Raw genomic sequence first — 26,200 nt, 5'->3', positions numbered from 1 at the left:
AATGCAATTGGGTACACTCCTAAATTCAATTTTCCTCAGAGAGGCTGTTGGTCACAACTTCTAAATGCAATTGGGTACACTTCTAAATGCAACTTTATCAGAGGGACTATTGGTCACCACTTCTAAATGCAATCGGGTACACTGCTAAATGCAATTGGGTACACTTCTAAATGCAATTGGTTACACTTCTAAATGCAATTGGGTACACTTCTAAATGCAATTGGGTACATTTCTAAATGCAATTGGGTACACTTCTAAATTCAGCTTTTCTCAGAGAGGCTATTGGTCACAACTTCTAAATGCAATTGGGTGCACTTCTGAATTCAACTTTTCTCAGGGAGGCTATTGGGCGCAACTTCTAAATGCAATTGGGTACACTCCTAAATGCAATTGGGTACACTCCTAAATTCAATTTTCCTCAGAGAGGCTGTTGGTCACAACTTCTAAATGCAATTGGGTACACTTCTAAATGCAACTTTATCAGAGGGACTATTGGTCACCACTTCTAAATGCAATCGGGTACACTGCTAAATGCAATTGGGTACACTTCTAAATGCAATTGGGTATATTTCTAAATTCAATTGGGTACACTTCTAAATTCAGCTTTTCTCAGAGAGGCTATTGGTCACAACTTCTAAATGCAATTGGGTGGACTTCTGAATTCAACTTTTCTCCGAGAGGCTATTGGGCGCAACTTCTAAATGCAATTGGGTACACTCCTAAATGCAATTGGGTACACTTCTAAATGCAACTTTATCAGAGGGACTATTGGTCACAACTTCTAAATGCAATTGGGTACACTTCTAAATGCAATTGGGTACACTTCTATATGCAATTGGGTATACTTCTAAATGCAATTGGGTATATTTCTAAATTCATTTGGGTACGCTTCTAAATTCAACTTTCCTCAGAGAGGCTATTGGTCACAACTTCTAAATGCAATTGGGTACACTTCTAAATGCAACTTTCTCCAAGGGACTATTGGGCGCAACTTCTAAATGCAATTGGGTACACTCCTAAATGCAATTGGGTACACTTCTAAATTCAACTTTCACAGAGAGGCTATTAGAGATTCCATCTAAGTGTGGCATATGCTAACAATCACATTTCTGCCTAGAGATGGCGCAGGCTAATCTGTGTGGTTCTCTCGGGCTATGGTACTGGTTAACATTAGACTGCAGGCCATTGAAAGGTAGGTTAGAGTGGCATGAGCTTTCTGGAGTAGAGTAATTGCTCTACCCCCCACCCAAGTCAACACTTAGAGTTTTGTCGGTGTCTGGTGGCTTCCTTGGCTTCCCCTGCGGACACCTGCTGACACTTCTTGGAGCCGCCTCTGTTGGAGCCGCCCTTGGCCTTGGGGCCCTTAGCCGCTGGGGGCTGCCAGGCAGAGGGCTGCCCTGGGAGGACCAGTGTTGAAGGGCGGGATGGGCGAGGCGGGAGGAGGCGGGACCAGGAAGGGGTGGGGGGGCTGGCTGGGAGGCGGGCGGGCGAGGGAGAACCAGGAAGGGGAGGCCGGGGGGCATGGGGCAACGCGGGGCCTGGGGCACCAATTGAACAAACAAAAAAAACACGGAAATGGAGTCGCGGATGGGTAGGCACACTCACCTGCTCCTTTGATGGGAAAGAGGAGCGGGTGCACCGAACGAGTCGCTAGACCCAGGCAACCACTTGGCAGCAGCCAATCAGGGGTGGGGGGCGGGCTGGGAGGCGGGCAGGCGAGGGAGAACCAGGAATGGGAGGCCGGGAAGCACGGGTCAACGCGGGGCCTGGGGCACCAATTGAACAAACAAAAAAAACACAGAAATGGGGTCGCCGATGGGTAGCCACACTCACCTGCTCCTTAGATGGGAAAGAGGAGCGGGTGCACCGAACGGGTCGCTAGACCCAGGCAACCACTTGGCAGCAGCCAATCAGGGGTGGGGGGCGGGCTGGGAGGCGGGCAGGCGAGGGAGAACCAGGAAGGGGAGGCCGGGAAGCACGGGGCAACGCGGGGTCTGGGGCACCAATTGAACAAACAAAAAAAACACGGAAATGGGGTCGCCGATGGGTAGCCACACTCACCTGCTCCTTAGATGGGAAAGAGGAGCGGGTGCACCGAACGGGTCGCTAGACCCAGGCAACCAGTTGGCAGCAGCCAATCCGGGGTGGGGGAGGGCTGGGAGGCGGCCGGGTGAGGGAGAACCAGGAAGGGGAGGCCGGGAAGCACGGGGCAACGCGGGGTCTGGGGCACCAATTGAACAAACAAAAAAAACACGGAAATGGGGTCGCGGATGGGTAGGCACACTCACCTGCTCCTTAGATGGGAAAGAGGAGCGGGTGCACCGAATGGGTCGCTAGACCCAGGCAACCACTTAGCAGCAGCCAATCAGGGGTGGGAGGCGGGCTGGGAGGCGGGTGGGCGAGGGAGAACCAGGAAGGGGAGGCCGGGAGGCACGGGGCAACGCGGGGCCTGGGGCACCAATTGAACAAACCAAAAAAAATACGGAAATGGGGTCGCGGATGGGTAGGCACACTCACCTGCTCCTTAGGTGGGAAAGAGGAGCGGGTGCACCGAACGGGTCGCTCGACCCAGGCAACCACTTGGCAGCAGCCAATCAGGGGTGGGGAGCGGGCTGGGAGGCGGGCGGGCGAGGGAGAACTAGGAAGTGGAGGCCGGAAGGCACGGGGCAATGCGGGGCCTGGGGCACCAATTGAACAAACAAAAAAAAAAACACGGAAATGAGGTCGCGGATGGGTAGGCACACTCACCTGCTCCTTAGATGGGAAAGAGGAGCGGGTGCACCGAACGGGTCGCTAGACCCAGGCAACCACTTGGCAGCAGCCAATCGGGGGTGGGAGGCAGGCAAGGGAGAACCAGGAAGGGGAGGCTGGGAGGCACAGGGCAACGCGGGGCCTGGGGCACCAATTGAACAAACAAAAAAAAACACGGAAATGGGGTCGCGGATGGGTAGGCATACTCACCTGCTCCTTAGATGGGAAAGAGGAGCAGGTGCACCGAACGGGTCACTAGACCCAGGCAACCACTTGGCAGCAGCCAATCAGGGGTGGGGGGTGGGCTAGGAGGCGGGCGGGCAAGGGAGAACCAGGAAGGGGAGGCCGGGAAGCACGGGGCAATGCGGGGCCTGGGGCACCAATTGAACAAACAAAAAAAAAACACGGAAATGGGGTCGCGGATAGGTAGGCACACTCACCTGCTCCTTAGATGGGAAAGAGGAGCGGGTGCACCGAACGGGTCGCTAGACCCAGGCAACCACTTGGCAGCAGCCAATCTGGGGTGGGAGGCAGGCAAGGGAGAACCAGGAAGGGGAGGCTGGGAGGCACAGGGCAACGCAGGGCCTGGGGCACCAATTGAACAAACAAAAAAAAACATGGAAATGGGGTCGCGGATGGGTAGGCACACTCACCTGCTCCTAAAATGGGAAAGAGGTGTGAGTGATTGTCAGTAATTGCCTGACTTAATTGCCTGACTTCACCTGACCATAATAGCGGGACATGTCAGGTACACTGCTCGGGTGTAAGTCTGTTTTCTCCCAGAGCGGGCTGTCCATGTGGAAGTGTTTGTGAAGGGAAGGTGCTGAGGGGGGTGGTAAAGTTCCCAAGTATGCTTCCTGGTAGGATGGGGTAAAGGTGTTACAGGGGGAGGGATACCGCGTCTCACCATCCGCTGTCCCACTCCCAGAAGACCCCTCACCCAGGTAATCCTCCTGCACTGGTCCACCCCAGGAACTGGATCCAAAAGTGATGACTGTCCTGGCTACCTGGATGATGGATCCCCAAGGACTAGCGGGTGAGACACCTTCTGGTTTCTCACATATACAAGCAATTCAGTCAGTGAGTGGATCACCTTAATTCTGTAAATAAAAGACCCAGGCCCACTGTGCTAAATAGCTATTTTCAAGTACTCACTTAGGGTTTCAGCTCCCCTGCTGTCTGCGTGTAGATAGTTTGTAGCTATCAACCCCCTGCCTCGATTGTGCTTTGTTCTATATAAGAGTTTACAGCGGTATGAAGCTGAAAAGAAAAGCCGATTTCTGCAGAGGGCTTAAAATGTACCCCACAGATTCCATGCTAGACTGCTCTTTTTCAGTACTTCTTCAATAAGTAGTTGGCCCATCACGGCTGTCGTCCTCAAATGTTTAGCGATAGAAGCAATTTGACAGAAAGGGTCTGCATTTTAATGACTACTTCAACACCACTAACGGGGTCATTATCCAATTGCCTGGGCCACTGCAACATGGGTGAAGATAAAGACCATGCATAAAAGGTTTAGGGCTGGTTTTACTCATCTTTTACCAGTCCATGAAATTTGAAAGTTTTTGAAAGACGGAGAAAGCGGAGTGAGAATGTATCTGTCCGCCACGACCATTTTCCAACCCGATCCGAAACAAATACTTTGGGACCAGCGTCGGATTTTGCCACTGGCCGAAAAGCATTGATTTCCCACTAAAAACTGGCCGATTCCATAGATACATTGTAAATGCCTACCGCCATGTGTGCATGAGGGGAGGCATTTTCACTTGTTTGCACTACAAAGTGCAAATAATGAAGAGAAACCTGGGTCTGCCCGGATTTGCGTTCATTTATTGCAGTTAGTAAAGAAACAAAAATGGTACAAAGGGCACTGCATTGCATGTAGGAACACATGTTTGGCCGTCCATTCTATGACATGTACCAACAATTAAAATGAACTCCTATGAGTACTTATATAATTATAGTATCTTAAGAACCAGATGTAAGTTTGTTTTTTCCCCTAAAAGAGTAAATAGACAACAAGCCATCTTGAAAGAATATCTTTGTTCGCTTGTTTTATTTATGTCTTCTACCCCCCTCAACCCCCGTTAGGTTCACATTCAGAAAGTACCCATCTTCGGGAAGCAACAAAGCATTGTACATCAGTATGGGTTGCAGGCATACGTTAGATGGTTACCTAGGGGATAGTCCTTAAAACAGAATTTATTACAACTAGAGTAGTAGGGATAAATTATGATTACGGGGGAACTTGATAAGAGTGCTAAAAGAAGGTTTGTGGTGCAACAGTGGGGTGGACTGTAAAGGGTTGTCATCAGGAGGGTTGCTGCGCTGGATGAATTTGAGAGCGATGTATCTCACTTGTACAAATAGACGGAACTGGGCAAATACTGGAAAGCCAAACCCAACTTGGGAACAATTTTAGGGTTACTTCAGGTTACTACCTTCTTGTCTTGAAATATAATGGAACGTCTCTTAGCAGGAAAATCATATTTACCAGAGATTGGCATGACAATAGGGTACAAGTAACGGAAACTTTCAGAATGCTATTTTTTAGGGTAGTTTAAATTCTTTCAAAAATAGGCGTTTTGATGGGTTGAGGTATTAAGGGGTCGTGATAGCTGGGGCCCCTGAGATCTTATTTGTGGAAAACCTTCCCCCTCTTTGGGATAAATTACAGGTGGATCTAGATCGCTGGGCCAGGCTGAATCTTTCCTGGATGGGGAGGTTGAATTGTATTAAAAGGGTGGTCATTCACAATTTTATTTTCTATTTCAGATGTTCCCTATAATTTTTCCTTCCTCCTTCTTAGAGCCAGTCAAAAATAGAGGGTTAAGATGGATAATGCAATATTAAGCCCAGTAACACTGGGTGAGTGGCTTTGGGTGCCCAAGAAGGTGATCCCTAATAGAGTGGTGAACCACCCAATGCTGGAGGCACTTTGGACAACATGGAAGGAATGCGTAGGCACACGATAGCTATCGACATGGCCCTCACCCCTCAGATGTATCCATTGCGAAATCTATTAGCTGAACCCTTACAGTTTCAGAATTGGTATGAATCTGGTCGTCTCAACAGAGCTGGACAATTATGGGAGGACAGGAAGTCAATGTCCATTGGCAGATTAGAGGAATTCCTTTGCATTGGTAAGCTCTCACCTTTCCGGTATTTGCAACTCAAGAGGCCCTCAATGACCAGAGATGGGGGGACAGCATACAGAGAGGCCCAACCACCTATGAACAAGTCCTTCTGCAGAATACAGAATCTAGGGGCCAAATACCAAACATCTACAAGACGTTGATGCAAGCAAACCTATTAACTGCTTAAAGGCCAGGGAAAAATGGCCAATAGACTTGCGGAAAGAAATAGTGGATGATTTATGGTTTTCCAAGTGTAGGAGGGTCTCGCATTCCATGATATCCCTATAGTATAGGATGGAGGCGATCAAGCACATACACCGCTGGCAATACTCACCTGCCATTTTAGCCAGGATGTACTCTGGGGCAGACTTACTGCTGGAGGTGCCTCCACCCAAATGCAGATTACTATCATATGTGGTGGGGATATGCAATGAAGGCACCATGAAGAAGGACACGGACAACAGATTCACTTTTTTATTTCTCAAATGTCAGGTTGGAGTAAGGCCTGACTCGCCCTATGCTAAGGTGGGGTTTCCCTACCTAAAAACACTAAGGATAGTTTGTGTCATAAAGTTCAAATCAAAAGTCTGTGTCCAAAATCTATACTTGCCCTCCCAACTAAATATATACAATGTGTAGGTATGTCAGCAACCAAAGAAACAGTGTTCAAGATAATGGTCTGAGCTTCTTCCAGCTCCTGGCTTGCTTTCAGCTTCCCCTTTCTAAAGTTCAAAACAGTTCCACAAAAAGACCTTGGTGTTCCCTTCCCTAAGTTCAACACAGTTCATTAAAATGTGCTCAGGGTTCCCTTTCCCATGTTCAGCGCAGTTCAACAAAATGTCCTTGGGGTTCCCTTCCCCAAGCTCAACAAAGTTTCACAAAATGTACTCCTTGCCCAAGGTCAACACAGTTCCACAAAATGTTCTCAGGGGGTTCCCTTCCCCAAGAAGACAACTCTCTTGAATTTCAGTTAATAGTCAATTTAACTTTCTTAGCAAGTTTACTTTATAACATTTCAAGTTTTTCACCAGCTCTTTATTCACCTTCCTTTTAGTCCCTGGAACATTTATTAGGCATAACTGTTTCAGCCTCTTTACTTTCCTTGGTTCACTCCAAGTCGGGGTTATTCGGTCTAGGTGCAGTTGTCGGACCACACGGTCCACCCATCATAGGTCATGCAACCGATGACCTGCGGCACTTTGTAATGTTCATTGACTTTCCTTGGACTTCCTTGCCAACCCTGTTTTCCTGTTTAATTCGTCCATATACACTTTTGTTTTGCTTTGTCAGTCTTCTGACTCTGCCAACACGTGATTTTCACACACTTCACTTCATGGTATTTCTCCTCGTCACCACCCTGCTTTCACACTATCCCATTGTGCTTCTCAAATACTTTCAATCGCTTCCCAGGCAATAGTTTAGACTTGGTTTACAATTTAGATTTTTACTTGGTTTCAATGCGTTTGGAAATTTACATCACTTTCCTTTCACTCGTCCATATAATGAGGTGTTCTTGTTCTCTTCCTGGTGCCTCGTTACTGAGGATTGCCCGAGGGTTGGTCTGAAAGGAAGAAATGGAGGGGTTTTGACGGTACCCTATAAAAGTCTCAGGGACTGAGGGTTCATTGTGGAATGGAAACTGGGGATACTGTGTCTCGTCTAAGGACATCCTGCGTCCATTCCCCAAATATCCTCCACCCAGGTTATCCTCCCTCGCATATCCACCCCCTGGGTCGGGATCCAAAAGCGATGGCCTTTCCCTGGCCACCTGAGTAGAGGGAGATGGGGAGAAGGAAGTGAGAACGCTGCCAGGTGCAATGTAGTGCAGATGTGGAAACCTAATAAAACCCCTACGGCGAAAGAATGGGTACAGAAAGTTAGGACGATTTGCGACCTGAAATTCCTAACGCATCCTTAATGTGGCAAAGACGAGTGTTGAAGAGATTTGGCTACCCTTTTTTTAATACTAAATATGGGAAATAACCCACTAGACGGATGGAACCAGACTATACAATAGACCACATTTATGGTTGTTCTTTCATTGTAGTTTCACTCGTTGCATGGTGCTGGGGGACAGAGAGGCAGAGGGAGGGAAGAAGGGAGGGAGAGAGCGAGGGAGGGAGCGGTTGAGAAGACTTATGAGATTTTAAAATGGGTTATGCTACATGTTGTAAACTGTTTTAATGCCTGCCTCATTATCAAAAAAAGATAATAAAACATTTCATTTTGAAACAAAAAGAGGCATTTCCAGTTTTCCTACTGTCAGATTCAAGTTCTCTGCATTAGCTGTAAATGTTAACAGTGGAAAAAGACTGAGAAGAAGGCTTTCCTTTTAGGAGAGGGTCCAGATTTGCCTTCTTAATTGCCTGAAGGTGCAGGTGTATCTAATGTTGATTAGTGCATGTTTTGGTTTACAAACTTTCAGAACAACAAAGGTACTTAATATGGTTTGTCCTGTAAAATGTGATCTGAATTGCTGGCTTCTGTCTTTTGTTGTTGAAAAAACAGCAAACTGTGTACTTCGTTGTATTTCAATAAGGATATGTTTCAGGCTTTATCAGTGATTAACAACAAACCAATTTCTCATGCATCTTTCTTTCCCATTTAGAATACATCCTGTAGGGCAATTTCCATGGGCCAGGGGCAGGAGGTCCATGCCAGGCGACTGCTGAATCAGTCTATGCAAGATGGCGGGTGGCTTCTTCTGCAGAACTGCCACTTGGGGCTGGACTTCATGGACGAGCTCTTAGACACCATCACTGTGACAGAATCCATGAATGAAGGGTTCAGGACATGGATCACCACAGAGGTGCACCCCAAATTTCCCATCAACCTACTCCAGTCCTCTATTAAGTTTACTAATGAGCCACCTCAAGGTAAATATTTTACTTTTTAATCTTTTTTTGGTTTTGTACCAGAGACTGATTGTGTGGTTTATTATAATTCTGATTGCGATCTAGCATAATATTGGCCTTCCTGAGCACTGGAGAATCTTCATAAAGTGATATTTATGGGAGTTTAATGTGGAATGGTTTAGGTCTGCAAGAACATCAGAGGTCTGGGCATGCCTATTTTGGGTCCTGGCCTCCCTATTCCACTCTCTCATATCCTTCTCCTCAGCATAAAACTGCAAAGTAATCCTTTAGTGTCTTTTGACTTCTACAATAATGTATTGAAGATCAAAAGAACATTTTGCAAATGTTAACTAATTATGTCAATTTGAAGAAGTAATTGAAAACAATAATGGATTTGCTTCCGTAGGACCATTGATAGTCTGTTACATATCTCTCCCCACCACTTTTTCGGACACAAATCACAATCATGTGAACTAGGCTTTCACACTCTGAATTGCATCGACAGCAGTTATTACCTGGCAGGAATGATAGATTGAATACTTTCTTAAAGGACCAGTTGACCTCCATTACTAAACATTACTGGGTGTTTTGATGAAGTCTAATTAGGGGTACTGGTAGAGTCTACCACGGGAGAAGTATACCGGATAGAGAAGGGGCGCATTTTTTATGGAGGGCTGTCTGACTCTCCGTTGTTCTGGGACCGAACCAGTATCTTCCAACCGAGATTCCATACTCTGAGCAGGGGGCTCTTTTCGTGGACCATGAACCTACCACAAAATGTAAAGATGTACCAAGCTAAGAGTGAAAGGCCACCAGTTGTATCAGGAGGCCATTCACAAACAGACGTAAATGCTCAGAAGAGGAAGTAGACCGCAGAGGGGCTCGTGTGATGTGTGAGCCCCACATCAATCTTTCAGCCAGAGTACAATACTTTGTGAGGGTAGCTGGGGGTATTGGGTGGGGCTGATAGAACCAATATGGAGTTGCAAGGGCACCGTCTTGGAGTCTTCCGACTTCAAGATGATGGCCACAATCTGTAAGCCCTTGGTCCACAGATCAGCAATCTTTTATGCAAATGGTAGTAAAGGCAAGAGGAGCAATTACCCTGAGAATGGTCAATGGAGAGTAGGTGAAAAAAACAATCTTGGAACACAGTCATTAGGAGAGAAGATGCACGAATCAGGAACTGTACTTGCCCAGTTATCTAGGATAAGAAAAAGACATAATCCTACTTAATAAGTGGGAGATATGACAGAGTGATGACAGGAGATTTAAGCTAACAGAAGGAGTGGAGAGAGAAATGATGTGGCCAAGTCAAGAAGGCCAGACAGAGGAATGGATGTAGGCAGTGCCATTGGAGGCTAAGCTGGAGAGAGGCTAGGGTTAGAAAAGAGTAGAGGTAGAGAAGCCTGTTGACCTGGGATCGTTAAGTGGTTAAGAAGCTACCCCTGATATCTCTTAAGTAACAAAACCCACTGCTAGCTGGGAGCTATTGTTCAGACTGTGATGGAAATAGTTGAACCACAAGCCCAACAAAAGAAACCTTGTCAAAAGAAGATACCTGGTGAGAGTAGCAAGGCCACTAGGCACACCGGAAACCCAGGTAGGAGTTGACAAATTATACCTGTATGCAACCAGGTAGGTGGGGCAATATATGCCTATGTTTTTTGCCAGAATTCTCTAGACAACAGATTTAACGTCACGGTCTTGCCCAGGGAGCTAAACTGTTTCTGTCATTCCATCGTCCCAAGACTAAGACACCCAATAGATGATGCCAGATATCGGAGCCAAGGTAATGACGACACCCTTGGACACTGACGACATCCAAGACAGAGAGCCAATTCTCATGAAAGAAGTGTGAGACTGAGTCATTGGCTGCAGATTGTCCTTGGCAGGTACCTGGGTGTTTTGCATTGTTTTTAGACTATGGATGGACCGTGGACCTCAGGTCCTTAACACTAGGTTCCTCCTTAGGTAATTTGTGTAAATCATGGACTGTTTTGTATAGTTTTACTTCCTTCTGAGCTGTGCCCCATTCTGTAGGCCATCCTCCGACCTGTCTCCTAGAAACTGAATAGGGTTCTGCCCAATTTGTGAAACCTGCAACCCAGCGATAACCTATTACATCTTATGAGGGGAGGATTCTTGTGGTTCAGAGAAGCATCAAAGCTTGTTGTCAGATAGGACCTCTCCTATGCTATATTATGGTTTGCTTTTATCCTGACTCCTGGAAACAAACCTCTTTGAGGACCCTCTAATGGGTTATGTCTGCGTTCTGTTCCTCCATACGTGACAGTTGTGAGGGTCTAGGAGTAAGAGGTGGACACAATGGTGGCATGTTGATTGGAAAAGACTTTTATTAACAACAATAATGTGTGGCAGGGTTTGGAGGAAATCCTAATTAATCCTACCTCTAAGAGGGATTTCCCGACCTCAACAAAACAAGCTAATAAAACTGTGTCAGAATGTGCAAAGTAAAGTTTGCCATCCTATGTCCAAATCCTAACCTATCTGTCACAAGCTAAACTTGATATAATGTGACAAGGGAAATATCACTTTGGATAGAGCTGGAAAGACTCTGGGGAAAGGGAAGCAACCCCTTGAGTCTAAACTTTTTCTGAAACTTGTTTTTTTTTCTTCTTTTTTATTTGTATTCAGTTAATAAAACCTTTACAAAAAGTCATCAAAGATTAAAAGAAAGTAATGTATGATATTAATGCATCCAATAAAATTAGTTCAACTTGTTTTGAACTGCAAAGCTGGGCTGTAGGTCGGCAGCCAAAAGACATGTTGAGCATTGAAGAGACAGAAACGTCCTGATATATGTTTGACAGACCTTTCTCACAGGGTACTGCGACAAGGAAGAATAGCCTGGCTCTCTTCCAGAATGTGTTGAGGGTTCCTGACCCTTTTTTCTCAATACACCCTTATTGGTCCACTTTCCTGCCAAGTGGAGTATTTGATGATCTTGTTCTGGTATTACCCAAATTGATTGTTTCAAATTGACCGTATGTTACAACTGGTCGAATTCGGCCAGTATCATTTGGTCATTTTGAAACGACCAATTGGGGTAATCACTATCAAACATGGGGAGAAAGGGTTGCGGGGGTGTCCCCCGCTACCCATGTTTGGTAGTGATTGTCTTTTGGGGTAGCAGGGGTGTCCTACCTTTCCAGAGGTCTGGAGGCAGGGGACCCAATAAATTAATGAAAAGCTGACCCTGCAGTGTCGGATCCGTCCCGCGTAGGAGGGACGGATCTGACGCTGCAGGGTAAAAACACGCATGGACAGCGAAAAGGTAAGTAGGGGTTGGGTGGGGGTTTGTGTGAGGGTGGGTGGGGGTTTTCAATTAGGGGTATTTTGGCCGTCCCTCTCGCCGGTTTCGCTTCCACGCACAGCCTTAGTTTACTCTCCTGCCAAGGTCTCTGAGTGTCATTGTGCACGTAAGGATGGTGTTTCTTTGTCACTGGTCGGGGTGCATCTCCCCAGCGCGGGTCACAGACCGCGTTTGCTTGGTCAAACACACCCTTCTCTGTAGCTGATGCTTCTTGATGCCACAGCCTTGAATTATTCCCCTGCCAAGGTCTGTGAGTGTCAACTGTAAATGTTCCCAGTGGGAGGCCGGCTGGCGAGGTTCAGCAGCGTGTGAAAGAACATCGCCACCGAAAGATGGGTGCTGGATGCTCTCTGACAGGGGCACACCTTGGAGTTCCAACACAGGTGTCCTTGTATTCCACCTGGGGCTCGACAAGAACAGCATGTTTGCGCAGCTGCTGCAGGAGCTCCACGCCATGTTAAAGAAGGGGGCGATAGAGCCCATCCCCCAGCAGATCCGGGGCTCCTGAGAGTATTCCAGATACTTTCTGGTCCGAAAGAAGACAAGAGGGTGGAGGCTGATCCTGGACCTGAGACGCCTCAACAAGTACTTGAAGTCCCAGAAGTTCAGGATGGTCACGTTGCAGCACTTGCTAGGCCAGCTACAACAAGGCGACTTCCTGAGGTCACTGGATCTGTAGAATACCTACTTCCACATCCCAATCCACCTGAAATACAGCAAATTCCTCTTGTTCGTGGTACATGGACAACACTATCAGTCAAGGCACTTACCTTCGGCATTAAGTTGGCCCCAAGGGTTTTTACAAAGTGCCTGGCTCTGATGGCAGCAGACATTCACCTCAAAGACATCCATGTCTACCATTATCTGGATGATTGGCTCATCTGAACCCGCTCCCACGCGTTGGTGAGTGAACACACAATGAGGACCATCTGTCTGGATAATTTATGGAAAATCTTAGATCCTTTAGCAAAGTCCGGCTTGGAGCCATCGCAGAACGATCTTTTCTGAGCGCCTGACTAAACACAGTAATGCTTCTGGTGTCGCCCTCGGTGTGGTAGCCATCCTAGGGAATGTACAGCGCCTGTCGGTGGAGCGGTCGGCTACAGTACAAGCTGTCAAGTCACTGCTGGACATGATGTCCTCCTGCATCAACCTCATCCTCCTTTGCAGACTGCAGATGAGACCTCTCCAGGAGTTTCTGGATGCGAGGTGGCTGCAGGTCTCAGAATCCTGGACGGACAAGAACACCCTCAACAAGGAGTTCTGTCAGGCGATACAGTGGTAGGACGTGCACCCTCACCTCTCAGAAGGGGCTCAGTTCCAAGTCCCACCCTACCAGGAGATGGCCACCTTGGATGCTTCCCAGGAAACCTGGGGAGCCCACACCAGACGGTTGCATGCCAGAGGCCTCTAGTTGCCAGAAGAAAAGGCTCTTCACATGAACGTCCTGGAGCTATGGGCGGTCTTCTGGGTCCTCAAGTCATTTCTGCCATCGCTAAAGAGCAAAGTGGTAAGGATCTTCATGGACAACACCAACATTTTCTACATCCGGAAGCAGGGCGGGACGCTCTCTCCATGGAGACGCAGATGCTGTGGCACTGGGCCGTACATCAGGAGATGTTTCTCGTCCCTTTCCCCCTGATGGGCTCCAAGAACACCATTGCAGGCTTACTCAGCAGGGAGCTACGTTCTTGCCATGAGTGGAAGCTTCACCAGGACCAAGTGGATATTCTGTTCCATTAATGGGTTAGACCCAGATCGACCTCTTTGCGACTGCGACAAACTCCAAGTGTCAGAGATTCACCAGCAGGTTGCTGCAGCTGAAAAGCATGGGGGATGCTTTCTCGTTCCTGTGAGAGGGACTCTTCCTTTATGCCTTCCCTCTGTTGCCACTCCTGCTATGACAGATCAACACACTCACAGTGTCACTGCAGGAGGGTACTTGTCGCTCTGGCGTGGCCGAGACAGATATGGTATCCGGACTTGCTATGCCTTTTGAAGGCGCCACGCAGCAGGCTGCCACTACTTTCCGATCTTCTCGCCAGAGAAGGGGGAGCGATTCTACATCACAACCCTCAGCGCCTGGCTCCTGCAGCCCTAGAACTTGGACATTATTCTTTGCCAACGGAATTTAAGTACATCCTGGCCAAAGCCAGAGCCTCTTCCACGTTAAAGTGCTACAGACAGAAATGGAAGCTACCCTGCGTGCCATGTCCCTGCAGCTCTTGCCATACCTGCTTTCCTTGGCCACGTCTGGAATGGCTCATGCCTCTATGAAGGTGCACTTGGCCACCATATCCTGTTACACTTGGATACCGGGTAGGCCTTCCCTGTGGCCGCAGACTCATTAAGGAGTTCAACAGTGCTCTCTTCAGAACTTTTCTGCTGATGAAGGCTCCGGCTCCAGCTTGGGAACTCAATGTAGTATTGACTAAACTCATGGGGGCACCCTTTGAAACAATGAATCAGGTTCCGCTAAAGTTCCTCTCATAGAAGACGGCTTTGCTTGTGGCACTCGCCGAATCCAGGCCCTGTCCTACAAACAGCTGTACTTATCCTTCCACACTACAGGGGTGGTACTGAAAACGCACCCCACCTTTATGCCGAAAGCGCAGTCAGAGTTTCACCTCAATAAGCCTTTAGTGTTTGCCTGTCTTCTTCCCAAATGTATTAATTTATTTTTTATTTTTTATTCTTATAATGCGCTTCAGGCCATCATCTCCAGCGGAGAGGCCGTTGCATTTGCTGTAAGTTGTTTGTGCCTTGAAGTTTTACATGGCACGCACAAAAGGTTTTTGGATGACTTCTCAGTTGTTTGTCAACTTTGGACTTGTTAATCACAGGAAGGCCTTATCGAAGGCTTCCATCTCCAGGTGGCTCTTCGGCTGCATCATGCACTGTGATGGACTGGCAACAGGAATCTTCCGGGCTGCCTGAGAGCCCACTCCATCAGAGCCATCGCAGTAACCCGCAGCGTTTCTCTCTTGTGTGCCCCTGTTTGACATCTGCAAGGCTGCTATGTGGAGGTCCACGCACACCTTCATGAGGTTCTACTGCGTCAAACGATATTCCAGGGAGGAGTCCCAGGTCGGCCAAGTGGTGCTACGCAACCTGTTTAGGTGATGTTTCAGGGGTAAGTATTTATTGCTGATGCTGAGCCTTGCCACCTCCCGTGGTTGTGTATATGTACTGCTGTGTAATTGTTATTCATGAGCACGTGAATCCATGCCAGAACCCATGCTGGTGAAGGTTTAAGTTACTTACCTGTAACTCTTGTTCTCCAGCATGGGTCTGGTATGGATTCACATGCATGCCCTCCCTCCTTCCCCTCTGTGGCTCTTCTTGGTTCATACTACGACTTTATGTGCTTACCAAATCTGAAAATAAATGGCCACCAAGGGTGGATCTTAGGGAAAGGACTGTCATTGGATGGGGGCTGTATGGCCCAGAGGACAGTAATTGGTTTAGAGGAGAAATACAGTTTCAATTTATTGCTTGATTCCTCATCTTGATAGATATCCATCATCCAGCTATGCTGCTCGGAAATTTCTCGAATAGATCATTGCTCCGTTTTGAACAGTGGTCTATCGTCCGCTCTGGAAGTGACGTCAGGTGCCATACAATATACCATGTCACTATGCACATGCTTCAGTACCTTTTTTCCGCACGCTCACATGCTGCATCGGGAACCTAGTCGAGTTTACTAGATGTTTTCAGACAATTTTTTTTGGATTCCCCTCGATATGTCTTCGCAACGGATCTCTGGTTTCAAGCGGTGGTTTGATTGCAAGGGCAAAATGTTGGTGATATACCCACATGACATGTGTTTATGGTGTTTGGGTTTCACTCACGACACAAAGGCCTGCACTTTGTGTGCCAAGATGCAACCCTAGTCCCTGCAAGACAGAGCCGGTAAACTGGCCCTGGGCCGACCGTTGCCAAAGTCTCTGGCGCAGTCTCTCATCCGGTCAAGGCTAAGGAGCCCACTCGTCACGACGAAGGCCGGCACCGCAAAAAAACAAAAACATGGTCCCACTCCCGGAGCCATTCCTCATCCCCTTCCTCACGAAAGAAGTGACGCCACCGCGACGGCGCGACTCCCACCCCCTACCAGTAGGCCTTAGCGCTAAAGCAGCGGTACCCCCGACCCTGCGCTTGCCAGGAAGAAGCCATCAGTGCCGGTACCCACTGCATCGGCCTATGTGCACAAGCAACTAAACCCTCTGCTTTGGCATCCAAGGACACAGAGCTGAAGAAAAAGCCCTTCACGTCGACCAGCGACGTCGGTGCCTTTCAACTGCTATCTCGGACTGTCTTTTTCAACTCAATCTGGTTGATTTTCAGCATTGATCAAGCAGAGAGTGTACGAAATGGTTGACCACATCTTTGTGGGATCAAGCGGTGTCGACTATTTCGATGACCGAGACAATTTGGTGGCACTTGCTCAGGGCCTTCAAGATGCCAGTAGGTTGAACACATCTCCAGACCTTGGGCTACAACAAAAACAACCCTAATCTCACTCTCATACCAAGTTTAGGACATTAGTGGAGAAAATGGTTGACACCGTCGGACTCAGGTCCTCCCCCACTCCCCATGAAGGGTATGACCTTACAGATATCCTGGATGAGGGCCCGCTATTGAGCACAACATGCCCTTCAATCAGGCCATAGCTGACCCTTTGGCTTCCATCTGGTGAAACCCATGCACTTTGCCCCTAACGAATACCAATAGCACAGGGAAGTACAGGCCAGCAAGAGTGGACCCTTCCTTCCTCTCAACACACCCTTCCCGGGAAGGGCTGGTAGTTTAGGCTGCCACTATATCCTCCAGGCCCGCATCATCCACGTCAAATCTCTCTACAGATACGGAAAGGAATGGAATGGATGCTTTGTCCAAAAAGGTGTTTACTTCGGCTAGCATGGCTCTGAAGGCCTCAAAAGTGGCTTGCGGTTTCGCTAAATTCTCCTACGGTTTGTGGAAGGCTGTCGAGCAGGCTGCAGAATACGTCTCGGAAGGTCATATCTGGGACAAATGTATACAGCTGGTGGAGGATGGGAATGAAACTGCCAAGCAGTCCTTGCTAACAGGCCTGGATATTTCTGGATATTTCTGGCAGTATTTATGAGAAGACAGGCCTATTTGAAAACATCCGGCTTCTCCCCCAGTGTACAAAACCGCCTTCTAGACGTGCCTTTTGAGGGGGAGATGCTGTTTGGACGGATGGCGGATGACTCTTTGGAGAATTTTAAGGAGTCTAAAATTGCTGCTGGGTCTGGATGCGCAGCCGGCTAAGCCTGCCTTCAGCTTCGCCTCTAGAGGCAGAGGCTACAGGCCCTATGTGCCTTATGTCAGGAAAGCATAGCCCCCACAAGCCAGGCAAGGGCAGAGGCTTTTCTCACATCCGGAACGGGCAGAGGAGCTTCTAAGGGGCCAGCAGACAGCAGCTGCGGCTGGGACAATGGCGCCTTGGAAGCTGCTTTGATTTTCCCCTCCCAAGAGCTACTGGTTGGTGGACGTTTGGCAGGGCATTGATGCAAGTGGCAGGAGATAACCTCCGATGCCTGGCTCCTGCAGTTAATATGGTGGGGTTATTGTCTGCCCTTTTTAAGAAAACTTCCGGACAGACCCCCCATCTTCACCGATCCAACCGGGACAGGAGCTTCAGGAAGAACTGAGAGGCCTGTTGTCGAAGGGTGCCTCCAAATCAGAAAAAGGAGGAGTCCATCCCATTCTGGGCCTCAGGGCTCTAAACAAGTTTCTGAGAAAAGACAGATTCAGGATGGTGACATTTAGAGAAATTCTCCACGCTCTAGAGCTTCAGGACTGGTTGAACCGATAGTGCTTGTACCCAATGAGGAACCGCAGGAATTTTCAGTGCTTCTGATGTATGGGGACATGGAAATAGGCATCCTTCAGGTCTATGGACACCAAAGTGCTGCCCTTGGGTTGACCTTTGCTACAAGGGGCTTCAACAAGCTCATGGCGGTAGTCACGGCTCACCTCAGAAGATCCAGAGTCCATGTATTCCCGTACCTGGATGGCTGGCTGATTGGGGGAAGTCAGCGGGACAGGTTTTAACTCACATGGAAGACAGCTGTCTGCTACTGCAGAGGCTGGGCTTCTCCCTGAACTTAAAGAAGTCCCACTTGACACTGGTCCAAAGGTTCCAGTTCATTGTGGCAGTCCTAGACACTCAGGCAGGGAAGGCCTCCCCTCGACGGTAGAGAGCCGACAGCATCCAACAGATGGTCTAGTTGTTCCGAAATCACGCCAGTTTACCCGTGTCTTCCTTTCTCTGCCTTTTGAGCCTCATGGCCTCCTGCATTTTCCTGGTGCCAGAGGCCAGACTGCGCATAAGATCCCTTCAGTGGCTCCTGCAAGACCAATGCTCTGAGTATCTAGGAGCTCTCTCGGATCCTCTCACAGTGTCCAACCAGGTAGTTTGCGGACTCGGCTGGTGGGACACGTGCAGGATTTTTATGGCGGGGAACCCTTCTGTCCTCCATGGCCTCAGACCCGAGTGGTCACGGATGCATCCTTGAAGGGTTGGGGCGCACACTGCGAGTATTTGCAGGTGAGAGCGGCCTTTGGACAGTGTCGGAAGCCAGGTGGTATATCAATAGGCTGGAGTTGCGAGCCATTAGGCTAGCCCTGAAGGCCTTTGCACCATTGCTCAAGGGGAAGCATGTCTTGATTCTGATGGACAACACGGTGGCCAAGCACTCGTTCATCTGGCAAGGGCAAAGAACAGTTTGACGGATGCTCTGAGCAGGCCAGAGCATGGTCTTGCACGAGTGGGAAGTGTGCCAGGAAGTCCTGGAAGAGGTCTTTGCTCTCCTGGGTACCCCAGCAGTGGATTTGCGAACGGTGCACTGGGGGACGCGTTTCTGGTGGATTGGACATTTCCTCTCCATTACGTGTTCCCTCCGATCCCAGTCATTCCGTAGATTCTCAGGAGGTTAAAGAGGATTCGAGCGACCATGATCTTGATCGCCTTGGATTGGACTCGGAGGACGTGGTACTCCGACCTACCCATCTGTCCACCTCAACGGTTGCCTCGGCAGCCGGATCTCCTCACCCAGTCGGAGGGTCGGTTACTGCACCCAACTCCAGATTCCCTCAACCTACATGTGTAGCTCCTGAGCGGATGAGGTATGATGCCTGGGACCTCTCCGAGGAAGTTCTTGAGGTATTGCTGGCTGTACACTGTCTACAAGATCTCTGTATGCATGCAGCCGGAGAAGATTTGTGGTGTAGGGAGCGCAAGTTTGATCCCATCTCTTGCCCCACCACGACAGTGATGGAGTTCCTTCTGACACTAGCTTCCACAGGCCTTGTGGTTGCAACAGTCAAGGATTATTTGGTGCCCCTTTTGTGTTTAAAAGGTCCCCGAATCAAGGTTCTTTTTCACAATACCGGTCATTGCCCAATTCCTGAAGGGCCTTCTCAACGAAATCCTGACAAGTCCTTTTGTTCCGGATTGGGACCTTAACCTAGTTCTCACCTTTCTTATCGCGGCTACGTTTGTGCCTATGCATTCTTGTTCACTTAGGTTGTTGTCCCTTAAGACGGCCCTTTTGATTGCCATTACATCGGCAAGGAGGGTTAGCGAGCTGCAGGCCTTATGCATCAAGCTCCCATTTTTGTGTTTCTTCAGAGCCAAGGTATCTCTTAAGGTCAGACCAAGGTTCCTTCTGAAGGTTTTTTCAGAATTCCACCTTTCAAAGTCTATTGACTTGTCGCTGTTCTACCCTCCTCCTCCTCACCCCTCAAAAGTGGAAGAGCGTTTCCACTGTCTCGATCCAAAAAAGAACCTTGAGTTTATATGTTGCCCGCACAGTGGAGTTCAGGAAGACGGACCAGTTGATCATCGCCTATACACTTACCCGCAAAGGTCTTGCAATTACTAAACAAACCATCTCGCGCTGGATCATTTTATGCTTCTCTGAGTGCTACCAGTTGGTGAGAAAGAAGTCCCACTGGGAATCAAGGCTCAGTCCACCAAGGGAGTGTCTGCTTCACGGCCCTTCAAAGGGGGTAGGGAGGGTCCCTGTTCGGGACATTTGCTGTGCTGCCACGTGGTCTTCATTACATAATTCTACAAAGCATTATGCTTTGGATGTTGCATGTGGGGCTGATGGCACGATTTGGCAGAGCGATTCTGCAGAACCTGCTTGTGTTTTCCTTTCTGCCATCCTCCATTAGCTTACTGCTTGGGGAGTCTATCAAGATGAGGAATCTGTGGGAGAAAAGCAATCCATTGAAGGAGAAATTACCTTACCGTAATGTTCTTTCTATGGATTCTTCTGCCGCAGATTCCTCATCACCCCTCCTAGCCATCCCCGCTCAAAAAGTGTTGTGGCTGTTCGCTTCTGATTTCATGATGTGCGTTGGCGATGGCTTTGGAATGTTCATCTCAGTTACTAAATGAAAAAAAAGGTTTCTAGTTGGAATGCTTTTAACCTGTTAGTTTCTGTTCTATGGTTGCTTTTTAAGGCTGGTTATCTTCCTTCCGTTTTCCTATGCCATGTTTGAGCTCAGGAATAATTGGGAGGAACTGAGGCATGGGGCGTAGTGATGGGGTATATTTATGGTGCCTGATGTCACTTCCAGAGCCGATGATTGACCACCGCGCAAGACAGATTGATGGCCAAGTCGAGGTCCACTACTCCCCTATCAGGTCCCAGCGCTGATCTCCTGCAGGAGCAGATGAATAGCCCACCTAGTCCCTCAAACCAGTATACCCAGCAATCAATTGAACAATTATTGGATGGACCAGAATGGGGGAAAAGGGGAATTGGAGAAAACAAACAGTCAGGATAACACTGAAGTCCTTAACTGCTTATATCATTTGCAGGTATCCAGAGTTCCGAGGTGTAACAACAGTTAAACTCTAGGTTAAACTTCTCCAAAATAAAAATGTCAATATATACCTTTCCAAAACCCCTTAGTTACCTGACAGTCTCTGTTATATTTCAGAGAGACTATTGAAAGAATTTATCTTTAATTAACTTTACTTTTCTCAGATGGATGCATTAAGATTTCTATCTCTTCTGTATAATCTGGATTTTTTTTAATATAATTTAATACCTTCAGTCATTGAGCACAAAACTTGTATTGAATTCTGTTACTATGAAAACTTTCACTTGTTTGCAGATTTTCTTTTCTTTTATTTGTCGATCTTTCAATGCTTCATGAAAACTCTTTGATTTAAGAGAAATTACTGAATCTCTTTAAATTCTTCTTTACTACTTGTATTAGTCTAGTTACTACTTATAATATTTCTGAATAAAGGCTTAATTGTTAACTTCTAATACAAGCATAGTTTTTAAAATAGTTGCTCAGCTGAATATTTCTTCTGTGTTAGCACACGTTAACTGCTTTTATCGCGCTGCCACAGGATTGCGCTACTTTAGTGATCCCTGATCGCTACTTATTTCCTTAACAGATGATAAATAAATGCTGCTTACTTATCTTTCACTTTCCCGTGCTGCCACTGGATTGCGCTAATAATGATAGCTAACCACTTTTACTTCTTCTTCAGCTGCTTGCGAATGCCGCTTACTTGTGTTTTCATTTGCGTGCACACGTGATCTGAACAACGCTTCTCCTCTGATCAAAATGAATAACTCCTCAAGTCGACGAAACGAATTACGCAACGCCTGCTAGCACTTCTTGGACACGCCGCATTACGCTTCTGGGTCCTTTCCTCTAGGCGATCGGCACGTGACGATACACAAACATTTTCTATTTACACTGATGCGCCTTCAAAAGTCGCGCACAGGCAGCAATTCAATTACTTATACGCTGGCGCACGCACAATCAATACAAGTGTTTAAAAGTGCATTGCAATACTTTTCCGTTTCTGAACTTATCTACATTTGTTATTTACTAAGTTTCTTTTGACTTTTCTTCTATATTATGAAAATAAATAACTTTCCAAAGTTGGACTTGCTTTAACTTAAATTGTGATATGAAAACTATTTCTCTCAAGTTGTCTTTTGTATAAATTCAGTCACTTATCTGAGTTTCTTCTTCTCAGGCTCTCTCTAATGAATTGAGGACTGATACTCTGTGATTTCTTTGTTTTATCTTCTGATTTCTCTGGAGCTCTCGTGCGCTGTGACCATCCATAACCAGATCTTGAATGAAAGGCAGTTTAGAACCTTTCTTTAGGTTCCAAACTGCATCACAGTAGTCATTAACCAATCACTGCTGATTAGGAAGTACTCCACCATCTTGAGCTGGGACAATAGTTGCTGGCTGACATAATTATTAGATTAAGGAAATATCTTTTATACAATTAACCTAACCTAGCCACTATAGGCAACTTGCCACTATAGGCAACTTGACAAAGTTTAACCTAATGCTTTCTGTTACCCAGGGACCTGACATCCCCGTCGAAAATGTCAGCGCAGCCAAGCTGGATGATGGATATCTATCAAGATGAGGAATCTGCAGGAGAAGAAACAGACAGATAATAATCATGAGAATGTGAATCCATGCCAGACCACGTGCTGGGGAAGGTTTAAGTACTTTCCCGTAACTCTTGTTCTCCAGTATGGGTCTGGCATGGATTCACTTGCTCATGAATATTCCAAGTTGACAGGCTGGGAATCCTCAGTAAAAATAAAAAACAGTTTGACTTTAGCTTGAAAACTGTATTGCTCCTCTAAACCAATCACTGTCCTCTGGGTCATACTGCCCCCATCCATTGACAGTCCTCTACTTAAACTCCACCCCTGGCGGCTATCTTCAGATTTTTACTGCACGCTTCAGTGTCCTCTTATTGCGCTCCAACATATTTTTTCATATTTCTAGTTTTGGGCACATTTTGGGAATGTTTTTGGATCGATCTTTGTCTCATCGTTTGACCAGATGTCGATTACCAGCAGCGACAACCCGCTGTTGGCAAACATCACACTACATTGCAGATCTTTCGAGTTTTGAGAAGGGCCTAATTCACACCTTTCCACCATGACCGAAGAGTAAAGAAGCCTCCTCAGACTCTGCGCGACATGTGGATTGTGAAACGTGTACGTTGAAGATCGGCACTGTAAATGTCTCTATTGCCTGCATCCGGACCATGATGAGGAGGGATACGAAGTCTGCCATGGATTTTTGAAAAAGGCAAAGAAGGACTGCTACAGCAGGCTGGCACCATGGCTCAATTTGGGCAAGGCCTCTATATTTGCTTCTGGGCATGGTCATGCTTCCCCTACGATCGGCCCATCCCACAAGCAAACTCCCTCAGAAAAGAGGTTGAGATCCTTTGAGGACGCCCTGTTCTCAGGGAACCAAAAGAAGGCAAGGCTGCATGCCATTGATCCCAAAGGGTTTGCTGCGGGTCCCAGCTCAGGAAGGACAAGGTCGCCGTCACAGACTACTTATACATCGAGCCTCCCAGTGAGGGGTGCTGCCTCCAAGAGAAAGTCCTTGACTCCTTCAAAACTCTGCTTAGCAGCCGACATCGGCAGCTCAAATGGCCAGGACAACTTCGTCATCAATGGTCACACTACCCCATTGACGACTCTGTTGATGACCTCGTCGACAAGCACTACTTCTTTGCTAAGGGGGGGCTATCCACAAAAGTGATGTCCACAGTCACAGCGACAGCTGCACCTTGGGTGTCTCTACCACCGCAGAGTGAGGCAGCTGCTGCAGCTCTGACTGGACGCTCCCCCCACCCAAAGTCTCCAGAGATTGGAAAGGGTAAAGCTCCTGCTGACTCTAAGGGTACGGAACCACGAGCTGCCACAGTGAGACCAGTACAGATTTATATGAGCTCCAAAGAAGGTGGCGACAATCTGCTGAAATCTATTATGCAGACCACAAAGAGGATCAGCGAGACCTGTGTCTGTAGGTGGGTCTCCTCGAGGTGAGCCCAGTCTTCCACCTCGCCAGAGGTGGTGCATCAGTCTGGAGCCTCCACCTCCCATTCCTTCCATGCCTCAGCTGAGGGATATGTCTTTTGACATTCTAACTATGCTGCATACGCTTGTATCGGAAATTCAACTGAGCCTGCCGCCCACACCGGGTCCTTTTCCGTCTGAGTCCCCCAAGCCTACTATTCAGGAGGCCTCCCCGGCACAAGCCCAGGTCATAGGACCCTGCTGGTCCAAGGTATCAACCGACACCTCTGTCATGCCTCCACCTTGGGATTTTACTCCGCCTAGGGATCCTGTCGCACAAACAGGCACGGATACAGCGACTGTGGAGACGGACACTGACAAAGCCTTCGTGCCAGCTGTCGGCGAACTAGTGGGCGCGGATGAACCGCACGGGGCCTCTCCGCTGGATGAGGTTGGCTCCTTCCATGCAATGATGTCCAGGGCCTCAGAACTTTTCCAACTGGTGCCTGAGGAGACTAAAAAGGAAGGATTCCTTTACCAATGACGTGAGTCCAGACGGAAGACTATCATGTCAGTTCGCTTTCTAGACGATATCTGGGATGATGGCCTGGCCCTAATGAAGAATCCGAGCGGGACAGGCTCAAGAAATAGAGAGTTCCGGACTCGGTCTCCAAGTGCCTGAGGTCCCAACCTTCAACTGACTCTGTGGTCTCAGCCGCGGCCAGGAAGCGCTCTGCGAGCCTGTTGTCCTTGTCCATGGTGCCTCTGGACCAGGAGGGGAAGAATCTGGATGCGATGGGGAAAAGGATAATCCATACTGCTGCCAGCACCATTAAGGCTGCTAACACCCTGGCCATTTTGTCCCACCATGATCGGACGTATGGTATAAATTGGGACCGATTTTGGACTAAGTACATGAGGACAAGAAGGTGGAAGCTCTGGCGCTGTTCCAGGAGGGGCAAGTGGCTTCAGATTGTCGCTTCATCGGCAGGGATGGCTCAAGCTCACCAAATTCAGACCGGACATTCAGTCCAAAGTTTTGGGCATGTCATGTGATGGAAAGAACCTCTTTGGCAAGACCATCGACGAGTCACTTCAAATTATCAAGACGGGCACAGGCACAGAGATGGCACATTTGCAGGGTACCCTTCAGCACCGTTGATCGTCCTTTCGTTCCTCAAGAGGAAAGTCTGGCAGATCCTCCAAGGGATATACCACCCCTTATGGGGCTGCCTTCCCGCTCCATGACTCAAGAGGCCTACAGAGGTTGCTCACAGGCATACGGCAGTAGAGTACAGCGTTGGCACCGCCTGCAGGGCAGAGCCACGGCCCCCAAACATACCTGATCTGGCTGTGGACTCGGGGCCCCCACTTGTGCACCCCAGTAGGGAACTGACTGGCAAGTTTCATCAGCGCGTGGAAAACCATTGAGAGCGTCCAGTACCCATCTGTCGGTGGCAAACAGGGGAATACCATGGAGTTGCAACGCAGATGTCCTCGCATTCCCCAAGTGGCTCGGTCAATGCCATGTTGAAGACGGGGGTGATGGAACCCGTCCCCCAGCGCCTTTGGGGCTCCTGAGTGTACTCCAGATACTTTCTGGTCTGAAAGAAAGTCAGGAGGGTGGAGGCCGATCCTGGACCTGAGGCGACTCAACAATTTCTTAAAATACCCAGAAGTTCAGGATGGTCTTGTTGCAGCATGTGGTCGGCCAGTTGGATGAAGGGGACTTCCTGGCGTCGCTGGATCTGGAGGATGCCTACTTCCATGTCCCCATCCACCAGAAGCAAAGCAATTTCCTGTGGTTCGTGGTCCAGGGTCGACCCTGTCAGTTCAAGGTGCTCCCCTTTGGCCTGAAATTGGTACCAAGGGTCTTTACTATGTGCTTGGCTCCAGTGGTGGCGCATCTTCATCTCGGGGGCATCCATGCCTACCCTTATCTGAATGATTGGCTTATCCGATCCCGCGCACTGGCGAGCCAACACACGGTGAGGACCATGTGTCTGCTGACGGATCTTGGATGTTCCATTAATTATCCAAAGTCCTGCTTGGAGCCATTGCAGAACTCTGTTTCTCGGTGCCCAACTCAACACAGTAACTTGTCTGGCGTCTCCCTCGGAAGAGAGGGTGATGGGCACTGTACTTTCTCCAGGATGGCTGTGAGCACGGTCGGATACAGTGCGAGCTGTCACGTTTGAAATATAGAAGCAAAAGGTAATCAAGCAATGGTTGTTTGCTGTTGTTTGTTTCTGCGCTTCCCCATTACGG

The 26,200-nt window shown here is 48.2% G+C and overlaps 1 protein-coding gene across 1 annotated transcript in view; it reads left to right on the top strand.

The window, feature by feature from the left end:
* The window catches only part of LOC138497282 (dynein axonemal heavy chain 5-like), a 1,499,851-nt gene that overhangs the window by 1,240,896 nt on the left and 232,755 nt on the right, over positions 1-26,200 (top strand). Inside the window, exon 70 of the mRNA XM_069620634.1 lies at positions 8,497-8,764. Coding sequence (XP_069476735.1) covers positions 8,497-8,764 — 268 coding nt within the window. The remainder of the gene's footprint in view (positions 1-8,496; positions 8,765-26,200) is intronic.

The sequence above is a fragment of the Ambystoma mexicanum genome, chromosome 5q, assembly GCF_040938575.1.
Source record: "Ambystoma mexicanum isolate Mex_15411 chromosome 5q, UKY_AmexF1_1, whole genome shotgun sequence".
Lineage (NCBI taxonomy): Eukaryota > Metazoa > Chordata > Amphibia > Caudata > Ambystomatidae > Ambystoma > Ambystoma mexicanum.
The sequence above is the reverse complement of the archived record's forward strand: the minus strand, read 5'-3'. Positions and strand labels throughout refer to the sequence as shown.